Source organism: Bubalus kerabau, chromosome 11 (assembly GCF_029407905.1).
Source record: "Bubalus kerabau isolate K-KA32 ecotype Philippines breed swamp buffalo chromosome 11, PCC_UOA_SB_1v2, whole genome shotgun sequence".
Classification (NCBI taxonomy): domain Eukaryota; kingdom Metazoa; phylum Chordata; class Mammalia; order Artiodactyla; family Bovidae; genus Bubalus; species Bubalus kerabau.
This window is the reverse complement of record NC_073634.1, coordinates 16070488-16083121: the sequence shown is the minus strand read 5'-3', so window position 1 is coordinate 16083121 and position 12634 is coordinate 16070488. Positions and strand designations below refer to the sequence as shown.

At 50.1% G+C, this 12634-nt stretch overlaps 1 protein-coding gene across 21 annotated transcripts in view; it reads left to right on the top strand.

Moving 5' to 3' along the window:
• Window positions 1–12634, top strand: part of DYSF (dysferlin) — a 223026-nt gene that overhangs the window by 66767 nt on the left and 143625 nt on the right. For all 21 annotated transcript variants that reach the window (XM_055539677.1, XM_055539693.1, XM_055539689.1 and 18 more), the window contains 3 exons: window positions 65–180; window positions 5627–5753; window positions 8411–8514. In XM_055539677.1, the coding sequence (XP_055395652.1) occupies window positions 65–180; window positions 5627–5753; window positions 8411–8514 (347 nt within the window). The remainder of the gene's footprint in view (window positions 1–64; window positions 181–5626; window positions 5754–8410; window positions 8515–12634) is intronic.

The following is a 12634-nucleotide window of genomic DNA, read 5'->3' as shown; positions in this document are numbered from 1 at the left end:
CCCCGGTGTGGTCGCAGACTTGGGTCCTTCCAATTTGGGGTCACCAAGGGTGTTGCTCCCTTAGGACATGCCTACCTCAGGAAGTGGCTGCTGCTCTCAGATCCCGACGATTTCTCTGCTGGGGCCAGAGGCTACCTGAAAGCGAGTCTCTGTGTGCTGGGGCCTGGAGATGAAGCCCCCGTGAGTACATTCCTTGTCCTTCTCATAAGCACTACTACCGGGCCATGGGGGCACCAAATGAACAAACAAAAAACTTTAGCTTTTCTGATTTAAAAGGATACATGGCAATTGTGAGAAATGTAGAACATGTGGGAAAGCATAAATATGAAATGAATCACTCATCATTCTGCCCATCAGAGAGAACCATCATTAATACTTTTGTGCATACTCTCCCATCTATATATAGTGTATATCTATTCTTTTTCAGATTCTTTTCCCTTATAGATTATTATAAGTATTGAGTAGAATTCCCTGTGCTATACAGTACGTTGTTGTTTATATATAGTAGTGTGTTAATCCCAAATTCCTAATTTATGCCCCACCACCTTTTGGTAACCATAAATTTGTTTCCTAGGTTTGGAAGTCTATTTCTATTTTGTAAATAACTTCATTTTTATCATTTATTTGGATTCCACATATAAGCAATATATGACGTTTGTGTTTCTCTGACTCACTGCACTCAGTATGACAATCTCTGGGTCCATCCTTGTTGCTGCAAATGACATTATTTCATTTTTTTTTAATGGATGAGTAATACTCCAGTGTACACACATACACTCATATACACACTCTCATGCACAATACACACACACACACACACACAGACAAGACCAAAGGATTTCGGAGTAAACACAGGAGCTGGAGGCTTTGTGGGAAAGCCTCCTAATACTCAGTGGCCGGGACCCAGAAGGTAGGTGGATGAAGGCGCTGTTAGGCATGGATGAGGCAGGCGTGGTGGAGGCATGGGGCTGGGGAGCTGATGAGCCTGGCAGGGAGGGTGAGGGAGGACCAGGCTGATGAGGAGGACAAATAATAGGGAAGGGCTAGGGAACACACATTTTTTAAACCCCTGCTGTGTGCCAAGCTCTGTGTTGAGTTCCTCCCGTGGTATGAGGGGGATTGGAGAAAGTAGATAGTATGGAGGCTGTTTTTAGAGAAGGGTCTCAAGGTCAAGGTTTTCCTGGAGCATTGGTTCTGAGCGGCTGGAGATTTGAGATGTGGCCATTCCTCTAGCAGCTGCAGGGGAGGGAAGATTAAGATGCTGTTGGTGGAAGACAAGGATCTCTATTGGTGAGTGACTTGTCCTTGTGGATACTGACTATCTCATGGGAAAACTGGAAATCAGATACACAAATGGTGAAGCAGATACTGAAATGATCAAGGCAGGGGAAGGCAGGAGTGGGGGAAAGTGGGTCTCCAGGGGAGGGCTGGGGAGGTGGAGTCCCTGGGGAAAGCCGTGTGTGATGGGAAGGTGGAGGGCAAGGTCCCTGAGGAGGTTAAGGCTGAAGAGCTGGCTGATGATGCAGGCTTAGGCAGCCCCGGTGGGAGGGACTGGGGCAGCCCCGAGTGCTGTGCAAGGCCCGGCAGAGCTCAGGTGGCCCAGTCCTTCCCAAGGGCGCCTCCCCTGCCCTCTCATCCCCTGTTCCTCTGCAGCTTGTCTCTCCAGACGCTGTGCCTTCGTGCTCCTGCAGGGCATCTCTGAATGTGTTCTCCTTTCCTAAAACACTCCTTCTTCCACTCCCCATTCATCGGACCCTGGTTTTTCCCAGATGAAACCACTTTTCTTGAGACCGGCTCAGAAGGAAGCCTGTGTTTTCTGCTCCAGCTCACCATGGTCTTTAGAATGGGAAGCGTGGCCATCTTTTGGTTTCCCATGGCAGCTTCCCAACTTTAGCTCTGCCTTCTTTTCTGAAGCCTGCCTCTCTGGTTATTTCCCTCCTTCTGGTCTCCTGGGCTGTTACCTACCCCTGGGGCAGGAGGGTCCTTGCTGGCAGGTTTCCCTGTTTGCCATTGTTCCGAGACCAATGTGTCCTCCCTGATGAGCCGTCAACGTCTGATCTTACCTTCTTTAAGCCCTTGAGCTCAGAAATCCCTCTCGCCAGCAGTTTCTTTCTGCCTCCTTCCCTCCCTCACCCTCAGTGAATGGTTCTTCCTCACTGAGGTTACAGCCCTGACCCCTGTCTGTTTCCCCGCCCATCAGCTGCCTCCTGCAGCCTGGTCCCCGGGCTCCCATCCTCTCTCTTGCTTGGTGCTCGCTAGCCCTGGGGTTTGCTGCTGTATCTCCGTGTTCCCCACCCTCCCCATGACACACTGTCCACACCACCCTTTGGTCAGCTTTGGTGGCAGAAGTCACCTGGAAGTGCTGTCAACCTCTTCTTTTACTTGGGTGATGTTTGCTTCTTATCCCGTTCTCCATGGTGGCTGTTTCCTAACTTTCCAGTCTTTCCTAAGCTCCCGCCTCCGCTCCCCTTAGAGAGGCAGAGTTGCACAGTGGCAGCGACGTGAGGGCTGAAGTTCCTCTTCCCTCCCTCTCCCTCTCCCCACCTCCCTTGCATGTGCTTGAGCCCTGCCTGCTTTTTTGTTCAGTCTGTTCTGCCTCTTCTCTGGCTCCTGTCCTCTGGTCTGAACGAGGCTCCAGATTTCCTGATCTCAGAATACCCTTGCTTTCACCCTTCCTGTCCAAGCTGTTTTCCTCGTCCTTTCAGCCATCCTCAAGGCTACCTAACTCTTGAGAGGACCCCACGTCCCCCTTCTCCAGTCCTTCACCAGCTGCTCGATCCTTCATTGGTTCAGTGTGCCTCCCATGACCTCCTTCCCTGAACCATTTGCCTAAGCCCACCCATTGCCAAGTCCCGGGAGCTCTTCTCTCATTAATCTGATCTGCTGCTCCACAGTGTTTGATTCCAGAGCCATGTCTTAGCTGAAACTCTCTCCTCCTTCAGCATCTATGACTCCCCTCATTCTTTTCCTTTTTTTAAAAACCTGGATTCTTCAAATTCAGCAGCTCAATAGGATTTCACTGCCTGCCTCTCTGCTGTGCCTTTGACATGACATTCAAGGCCCATGACCATCTGGCCTCAGCCAGATTTTGCAGCGTATTTGTCTATCTGTGGAGGAGCCCGTCTCTGTTCACCTGGGCTCCTAAATCGCTCACCTCCAGCCTGGATCCTCGCAGCTCCAGATGCTCGGTTCCAGTTTCCTGTAACAAAGCACATGAACACGTCCCTTTGGCCCCTCTGACTTCACCTATGGGAACCCAGTATCATTTGGTGACCACTCCTATGTTAGGTGATATCTTGGGAAGTGGCACTCGTCCCCTTGGTCCCCAGGTCAGAGGCCTGAACACCCTTCCTCATCCCTCAGTCCAAACCTGGAAGTCAACATGCACACAGTTGGCCAGTCTTGTTGGTGTGACGACCACGGTGCATGCTTCTCCTCTTTCCAATCCCAAGACCAGAGACCAAGGTCAGGCTCTCACATATCTTATCTGGGCCTTCCTGTGAATGAAGATGTGGTTCAGCTGCTGTGAATCTAGTTAGCCCCCACATTACCACCAAAATCACCTTCTTTAAACCCAGGTACAATCACATGATGGGCTTCCCAGGTGGCACGACTGGTAAAGAACCTACCTGCCAGTGCAGGAGACATAAGAGACACAGGTTCGATCCCTAGGTTGGGAAGATCCCCTGGAGGAGGGCATGGCAACCCACTCCAGTATTCTTGCCTGGAGAATCCCATGGACAGAGGAGCTTGGTGGGCTATGGTCCATGGAGTCACAGAGTTGGATGCGACTAAAGTGACTTAGCATGCATGCATGCACAAATCTTCCTTAAAAATCTTCCAGTGACCCACCCTGCCTGCCAGTTACTTTCGGGATGAAGTCCAGAATCCTCAGCATCACATTCAAGGCCATTAGCATTTGGCCTCAGACTGATTTCGCAGGGCCACTTGCTGGTGTGTGCCTGCATGGACTCTGTGCTGTGGCCACGCCAGTCAGTGTGACCCTTTCCAGAGTGTACTTCCGTCCTTGCCTTTCCACCTGTCGGAAGGCCTTCTCTGCCTCTGTTGACCAAAAGTCACTTTGTTCTTTAAGACCCAGTCCAGATGCTACTTTCTCCACGACGGCTGCCTTGTCCTCCAGGGAAACTGAGGGATCTTTCCTTTCAGTCACCACCCCATGTTTCGTTAGTTTGGTTAGCTGTTGTGTCCGTCTCTGTCACTGAGACTCAGTTTGTTGAGGTCAGGGACAATATAGTAAATATGGACCCTTTTATCTCCCCTCTCGCCTAGTACAGGTCTTGGACACAACAGGTGCTCGATCAGTGATCGTGGCCTATGGGAACGAACAGTGTTATGACTGAAAGTAGAGGAGGGCTGAATGTGAGCTGAAGGAAGTGTAGAGCTATTACTAGTTCCTTCCCAGGCTCTTGTGTGACACGAGGCACTCTGGGATGGAGAATTTGGCTGCAGGGATTCTGAAGCAGGTTTCTACATGCAGACGGAGTGAGGATGGTCTAGGCAGCTCTGCAAGGAGTGGACTGCTGGGCATGGCCTTGTGCCACCTCTCCTCTATCCCTCTGCCCCTCACCTGCCCAAGTGCAGCAGGTGGATCTTTTGTTCCTCAAACTGCACGTCAGCCCTTGCTCTGCGTGAGTTGAGGCCTCTGCCTTATCCATCATCCAGGTCTCAAAGCTGGGCTACCACCGACACTGTTCCCTACTCCCGTGTCCATAGTTACCAGGCCTCTTGCTCCGTTCTCCCTAAATCCCACTCCCCTAGTTCTGCATCCAACCTCTGTGAACTCTCATCCAGCTTATCTGTAAAGTGGGGTATTCTAGGCCCTGGCCCCCTGCAGCATGGACATCACTTGGGCACTTGTTGGAATGCACAGGCTCGGGCTCCACCCCAGACCTGTTGAACCAGAACCCGTGTTTTAGTTGGAATGTGCAGCAGTGGTCCAGAAGACACTGACTCTCCTGTTTCTAATGTACAGCCAAGTCTGAGACCCACTGCTCATGGGGCTTGCTGTCAGAATTAAATGAGAACATGTATAAAATCAATATATATTATTTTAATTATTACTGTTCTAATCAAAACACTCAGCACATGCTATGGCATTCATTTGCTTAAAGGTGGCTTTCACTGTGAAAGGGTGAGTGCCACGCAGGCAGGACCTCTGTCCACCTTGTTTACTGCTACATCCCTCGCCCCCGGCATGAGGCTGACACTTCTTAGTTGCTAAATAAATACTGGTCAGGTGAATGGACAGACGTTATTGAAGACGGTGGCCAGCCTAGACCCCTGTCACTTGTGCGCTGTTTTTTAATGGGCGGGTTGGGAAGGAGACGGTGGTTCTTGAGTGCCTGCTGGTGACACGTGCCCTGGCACATTATCGAAGTCGACCCGCCCAGAGCCTGGGAGGTCAGTGTCCTTGTCTCCACTGTCCAGATGAAGCTGAGTCTCAGGCTAAGGAACCTGCTGGAGGTCACAGGCTACGAGTGGGCAGGATGAAATCTGCCTGTCTTCAAGATAAACTATTTAAGCGTGTTGGTCAAGCTCTCAGAAAAGGAAGGGAAAACGCTGTGCTTGGGGACTCATTAAGTAGTCAGATTTGGTTGTATTGTAGTTGGAGAGAAAAGACCCCTCTGAAGACAAGGAGGACATCGAAAGCAACCTGCTTAGGCCGATCGGCGTGGCCCTCCGTGGAGCGCACTTCTGTCTGAAGGTCTTCAGGGCCGAGGACTTGCCACAGAGTGAGTGTGGGGCCCTTGCTGGGTGACTGTGACGGGGGGACCCTGGGCTGGGCCGCCTCAGATCCCGGCAGGAAGGAGAGGGAGGGGCTGGCCCCTGGCTCCCTCCCTGCCTCCTCCTGGCCTGGCTTCTGCACCCAAGGATCTGCTAGATCTGTGCCAGCCCAGCTTCCCTTCTGCTCTGCTGTCTGGGCAAGCCTCACACCCTCTCTAGACTGTTCTTAGGAGAAAAGCAGCCAGAATTAATGAGAAGTAATATCAATGCTGGTGAAGTCACAGAGATGCAGGCAGTCCTCAGAGTACTAGCGGTCCCTAGGTCTGGTTCAGCATCTCCTAGGCCTGGTCTGGCTGTTGGACCACTCCATGCACCATTTTCTTGGCTCACATTAGGGGAGAGCATAGTTTCAACCAAGAAATGCAGAATGTTCTATACCTGTATTTTAATCCCATTACTTATTTAGAGGGTTTCCCCATGATTTTGGTTCAATTAAACGTGTACAGAAGGAACCCATTTATTGGTGTCATTAGTCAAAGCAGAAACCCTCAAACAATTAGCTTCATGCAAAACTTGTAAACAGGGACCCAAGGAGTCCCCACCTACTTGTTCTCTCAGCTAGCAACAGCGCCTGGTATAATTCTGCTAATGCACGCTGGGACCCTGGGCTGGGCTGCCTCAGGTCCCTGCAGGAAGGAGAGGGAGGGGCTGGCCCCTGGCTCCCTCCCTGCCTCCTCCTGGCCTGGCTTCTGCACCCAAGGGTCTGCTAGATCTGTGCCAGCCCAGCTTCCCTTCTGCTCTGCTGTCTGGGGAAGCCTCACACCCTCTCTAGGTTTCCCAAGGGTTTGGGGACTGTTCTTAGGACAAAAGCAGTCTCCTGCACCATTTCCTGATACTGAAAAGCACCAGCACCATTTCCATTCTATTGTGTGCTTATGCCTGGCTCCCACCGATTCTCCTTCCCTCCTCTAGGAAGCCTCCGGCTGAAGACTGGCAGCCCCTGGCTGGGGAAGCAGTTGCTGAAACGTTAGAAGGGCTCAGTGTATCCACTGAGTGGAGACTCCTGGGTGTTCAGTTTGCCTGGGACTGTCCTGGTTTCAGCACTGGAAGTCCCACATCCCAGGAAGCTCCTCCTTTCCTGATAAACTGGGACAGCGGGTCACCGTAGCTGTGGCCGAGTCTTCATCACCCCGGGAAGGCTATGGTGGCCACTGCCTGGCTTCTCACAGTGGCGAACCCTGTACTAGCCCTGCTCTGTGTGCTCAGTTCATGCTGGGGGAGTTATGCTCAATATTCTGCAGCTGTGGGGGTCAACCCAGACTGTACATTAAATCACCTCTGGAGCTTTAAGCAAGTGCAGATGCGGGGCCCCTCCCCCAGTGTTTCAGATTGGCTTGGTTTCAGGTGGGGCTCACCCACCGGTAGTTTTAAAAGGCTCCTGGTGGTTTTCTCGCTGCAGGCTATGAGCCACCATTTTGGAGCGTGCATTAGCAGAATTATACCAGGCGCTGTTGCTAGCTGAGTCCAAGAGAACAAGTAGTCAGGGACTCCTTGGGTCCCTGTTTACAAGTTTTGCATGAAGCTAATTGTTTGAGGGTTTCTGCTTTGACTAATGACACCAATAAATGGGTTCCTTCTGTACATGTTTAATTGAACCAAAATCGTGGGGAAACCCTTTAAATAAGTAATGGGATTAAAATACGTGTTTAGAACATTCTGCATTTGTTGGTTGACACTATGCAGAAGTGAGGCTGGGGAGCTTCCAAAGGGGGCTGGGGAAACAGAAATGTCTGCTTTGCTCAAGGTGAAGGGCATGATGATGTTTAGTTGTCTGCAGTGTTGTTTAAATATAAATAAGAAAAGAATACATGGGTAAATAGAACATAAACATTTGCTAAATATTTGTTAACTGTTGTATTCATGTAGACAGACATTGGCTAGTATACAGTTGTTAAGTGTCCCCTTCTCTCATTTTCTCATTCATGTACACGAATTTGCTAGTCAGTCAGTTGTGTCTAACTCTTTGCAACCCCCTAGACTGTAGCCCGCCAGGCTCCTCTGTCCATGGAATTTTCCAGGCAAGAATACTGGAGTGGGTTGCCGTTTCCTTCTCCAGGGGATCTTCCTGACCCAGGGATTGAACCTGGGTCTGCTGCATGGCAGACAGATTCTTAACCATCTGAGCCACCAGGGAAGCCCTTCATATACATATGTACCATTATACAGAACATATATATATATACACACATACATGCATATACACATCTATCATCTATAAACACATATGTAAAAATACAGGTAATTAGTAAAACATTGGTTTGAAGCAGCATAGATTAAATTAAAAAACAAAACAAAACAGAATTGACTTATTGGTTACCTTCAGGAAAATCACTGAGCTAATGGATATAAGGGAAAATGTCAGACAGGCACCAGTAATGGGATATTACAATAACAACGTCCAGTCTTTCTCTGGAAGCTGGGCAAAGGAGCAGCACAGTGCCTTCAGGAGCTGCTGTTTGGAGATGGTCCTCCTTCCCTAGAACCCTGGGCTGAGGGGCCCGTGGCCTCTTGGGGAGTCCCCAGACTGTCGGGAGAACACAAGTGGGAAGTGGGGGTTTTGAAGATGGAGAGCAGCAGGCAGTGATCAGCATGTCTTTCTCCTCAGTGGACGATGCCGTGATGGACAACGTGAGGCAGATCTTTGGCTTTGACAGTAACAAGAAGAACTTGGTGGATCCCTTTGTGGAAGTCAGCTTTGCAGGGAAAATGGTAAGAAGCAAGTAAACAAGAGGACTTGCGGAAGGGTGGCAGCTGGTGTCTCTGTGGATGGGCGCTGGGCACTGTCCTGCCGTGCAGCACAGAATTCGGGGTGCACGGGGCCTGCCGTCGGAGGCTGCGTGCGTGGGGAGTGGGGGCACTGATCACGGGACATGGGGTGAGACATGCAGGTCCAGCTCTCTGGGGCTGACATGCACACACGCAGGTCTGCCCACGTGTGTGACAGACAGACAGGTGTGGATGGACACAGAGGGGACACAGGGATGGTGGATAGAGACAGGAATATTTGGGGGAAATTAGGCAACAGTAAGTAAAGCAAACCAGATGTGAAGGCACAATGATAGGGAAACAAACAAACAAAAAATATGCAGTAAAACCATAATGATTATTTTTAGAAAGTTGTGCCAGGAGTTGAGTGGAGTAAGGCCACTCTGGTGGGGGTCCTGGGGATCACATACCTCTCTTCCTTCCTGCCCAGAGCAGGGCTGTGGCTCCTGTCCCTCTTGACTTCTGCTGGGACTCTTTCCTCCATTGCACTTCAGGGCCGGCTTTGGCCACTCTGAAGGCTCTCCCTGACAGCCTCAGCTGCTCCCAGGCTTCAGTCATCGCCTCTCACAGAGGAATCCACAGCTGTGTTTAACTCTGAGCCTTCCCTTCAGCTCCGGAACTCCCTGTGCCTTTGCACATCTCTGTGCTGCCCACCCGCCTCCGGCTCGCCCTGTAAAGGCATCATTTTCTGCCTATACCACCCCACTTCCAGAAACTACTGTCTTTACCAGTACCACCATCAAAGGCAGAAAATGCGGGCCTGCCTTGATTCTTCCTTCTTTTTTTTGACCTCTCTACATCAAGATCCCACTGCTAGCTTTTGCCTTTAAAAATCCCGAGCTCTTTTTTCCTCTCTCCATGCCCCTGGCCACTGTCATCTCTCCCCCAGGCCACACAACAGCCTTGCGTCCGTCCGGGTTCTCGCCGTAGAAATCCACCAGCATATTTAGTGTAAAAGACAGCCCTGTCTGTAAAATGAAGTTCAAACCGCAAAACCTGGTTGACCAGAGCTCACCCAGCCGAACTTTCTGGCCTCATCTCCATGGCCAATATTAGCTTGTACAGTCTTTGTGCGAGTGCGGAGCATCGCGCCCCCTCCTGGGCGGACGCGGCCCAGCAGCCCGCTCGGAGGGCGGAGTCGAGCCGGTTTCAGCACCACTGGCTCGCTCGCCGAGCTCAGCTTCGGGTACAAACCGCACAGCCCGCACGTGCGCGTGTGTCTTCTCGTCTGCCCTGCGGTCACGCCTCTAGCCTTTCCCCGGGCCTGTGCACTCCTGGCTCCTTCTTGGTCTTCCTCCCCGCAAAATGTGCTGCATCGTTCAAGATCCTGCTTCCTTCACCCACACAGGCTTGCTGTGTTAATTCAGCCCTCGGGACTCTACGCGGCCTTAGGCACTGCTCTCTTTAAGTCCATTTTCCATTGCTTTAGGTTGTTCGTTAGCATCTGTTCCTCGGGAAACAGCCCGATCGCGCTTACTCTGTAACCTCAGAGCAGAGACTGTGGTGGAAATACTGGAAATGGGGGAGAATGACATTTCCGGAGGGCTCGGCCTCTGCCCCGGCTCCCGGAACCCCACTCCGCTGGGCTCCAGGGTCCCACCATTGGAAACGGGCGGGCGGAGCAGAAGGGCTGAGAACCAAGCGCGAGGGCTCGCGCCTGCAGCCAGCTGTGCTTTGCTCCGGAGGCAGAGGCGGGGAGCGGGCAGACAGTCAGGCGTTGTAGGACAGTTAGGGGAGCCTTTACAAGCTTAACAACAAACGCTAAAAGCGAGGGTGATGATGGAGGTGGTGTGCGCTCCCATTCACACAGCACTTTGCAGTTTTCCTTTTCAGTTAATCTATTCTTACGTTCATTTTGGAAAGAAGGAGGGTCTGCCTGCCCATCCCACTAACAAAGGACCCTTGAGGTCAGGGGACCAATTGCTGAGGTCCAGGTTGATTTCAGAAAGGAGAAAGGCCTTGGATAAGCTTATTTCCTCTGCCTGCTACCCGATACCACCACCCTCCGCCTCCCTTATTTTGTTTTCTTTCTTCTTTTATTATTGATGCACACATTTATTAAGGAATTTTGAAAACTACAGAAAAAAGTAAATAACATTACCCGTAAAGCATCATACAAGATTTATGTTTGGTGCTTATCTGTCTAGCTTTTTATTTTATTTTACTATGTATCAATATTAGATGCTTTATTGAAGCATTTTTAAAAATTATTTAAAACCACAAAATTTGGGAGAACTGTTCAATGAACATTTACCCACTGGTACAGCTTCCACTTAGATGAAACAATTGTGAATGTTTTGCTGCATTTACTTTCTATGTATATGGATATTCCCCCCCACACCACCTGACTGAATCATTTGAAACGTAGTTACACACTTTGCCTCTAAAGGCTTCAGCATATATCTCTTAAGAAAAACAAAATTCTTTGTAACCACAATAACATTACCACACCTAGGAAATTAGCAGTTACTTTCTACTCTTGTCAGATATTGTATTTATTTTTTTATAACTGGAATTTATGCTCTGCATTGGTCTCTTCTGTAACAACCTTACTCCCATCTCCCCTCCCATTTTTCTCAGCCCATGAGATTGCCTCTTTGAAGAGCACAAGCCATTTGTCCATGTCCTGGGTTTGTCCCACCATTTCCTTCTGGTTTTGTTTAACTTGTTTTTCTGGCCCCTGTATTTTGAAGTTAGGTCTCAGACCAGATTAAATTCAAATGAACTATTTTGGCAGGAACACATCATATCATAGGTGATGTTTTGTGCATTGCATTTGCATCACAACAGGAAACAAAATGTCAGCATGCCCCATCGCTGGTTACTCGGTTAAGGTGGTGTCTCCAGGTCTCTCCCTTGTCAAAGCACACACTCCGCTTTGTACTTTGCAGGTAATCTGGGCACAATTTCAGTCTGCTGATATCCTGTTTCTCAACAACCTCTTACCTAATGGTCCACGTAGCCACTGACCTCCTTGCCTGAATGAGTCATTCACTGGGGGTTGCAGAGGGGTGATTCCCTCATTATCATTCCTTCTCTCTTTATTAGCTTTTTTTTTTTTTGTAAAGAAGAGCTTCTCCTCCCTTCTTCCCCTTTGAGTGTTAATATGCTCCTTCATACTTATTAATTCAGTGTGTTAAAATCAGTCACTATGGTGCTGGATATGTGAACCCTCCTGCCTTCGAGCTGCTCCTCCAACGTAGGCTAATGCAGGGCTCATGGGAAATGTCTGTGGGAGAGGGAACACGAATTTTAAACTCATTCACACTGGGCTACAAATGCTCACTGTGGGTCTTACACAAGTGCAGTTTTGGTTTGGGCTTTGGGTCAGAGTCTGATGCCCTGTACCTGGCCTTAGGAGGGACTGTGATGAGATGAAGGCAGGAAGGAAGCAGGCAGTTTGGCTGGACACTTAACTCCAAGGACCAGAATTAGTTTTCCCAACTTGAGAGATAGGAAAGTCATGTCTCAAGACATGTGTTTTTCTTCCACATTCCCAACATAGTGGGGTGCTGTGATGATGACTAGAACCAAGACTGGCCTGCCTTCAGTTCAGTGGCTTTCCTTCAAGCTGAATCTCAGCGCTCTGAGGCTCCTAGCTGCACCTGGCTCCTTGCAGCGCCTTCACCTCTCTAGGTCTTCTTCTGTTCTGAGATGCCCTTGGTTGTCCCTGGGGATTTTTCTAGGAAGGTACAGATGTCTGGGCTGGGGGAAGGTGGTGGTGATGGGGGTGGGGGACCTGGCCCAGGCAAGGGAATATGTCAAGCTGGTTGGTGTGGTCCCTAGGCCTCTGTGTCCTCCACTGTCTGCCCCAGCCACCTCTTCATGGTCTCCTCTACTCTCTCTGCTGCCCTTATCTCCTGTCTCATCCTACCTGTCCCTCTCTTTGGCCTGGTGTGTCACTTTTTCTCATTACATCCGATTCAGTTGTCCTGGGGATTTGTTCCCTGTGTCACCCTAGCCTGGTCCTCTTTGCATTTCCTCTTATGGACACTTGGTGTCACTATTATCTAAGCTGCGAACCATACGTGGTTTGGCCGTGCTACCGAGGGGCTAGAAGGGT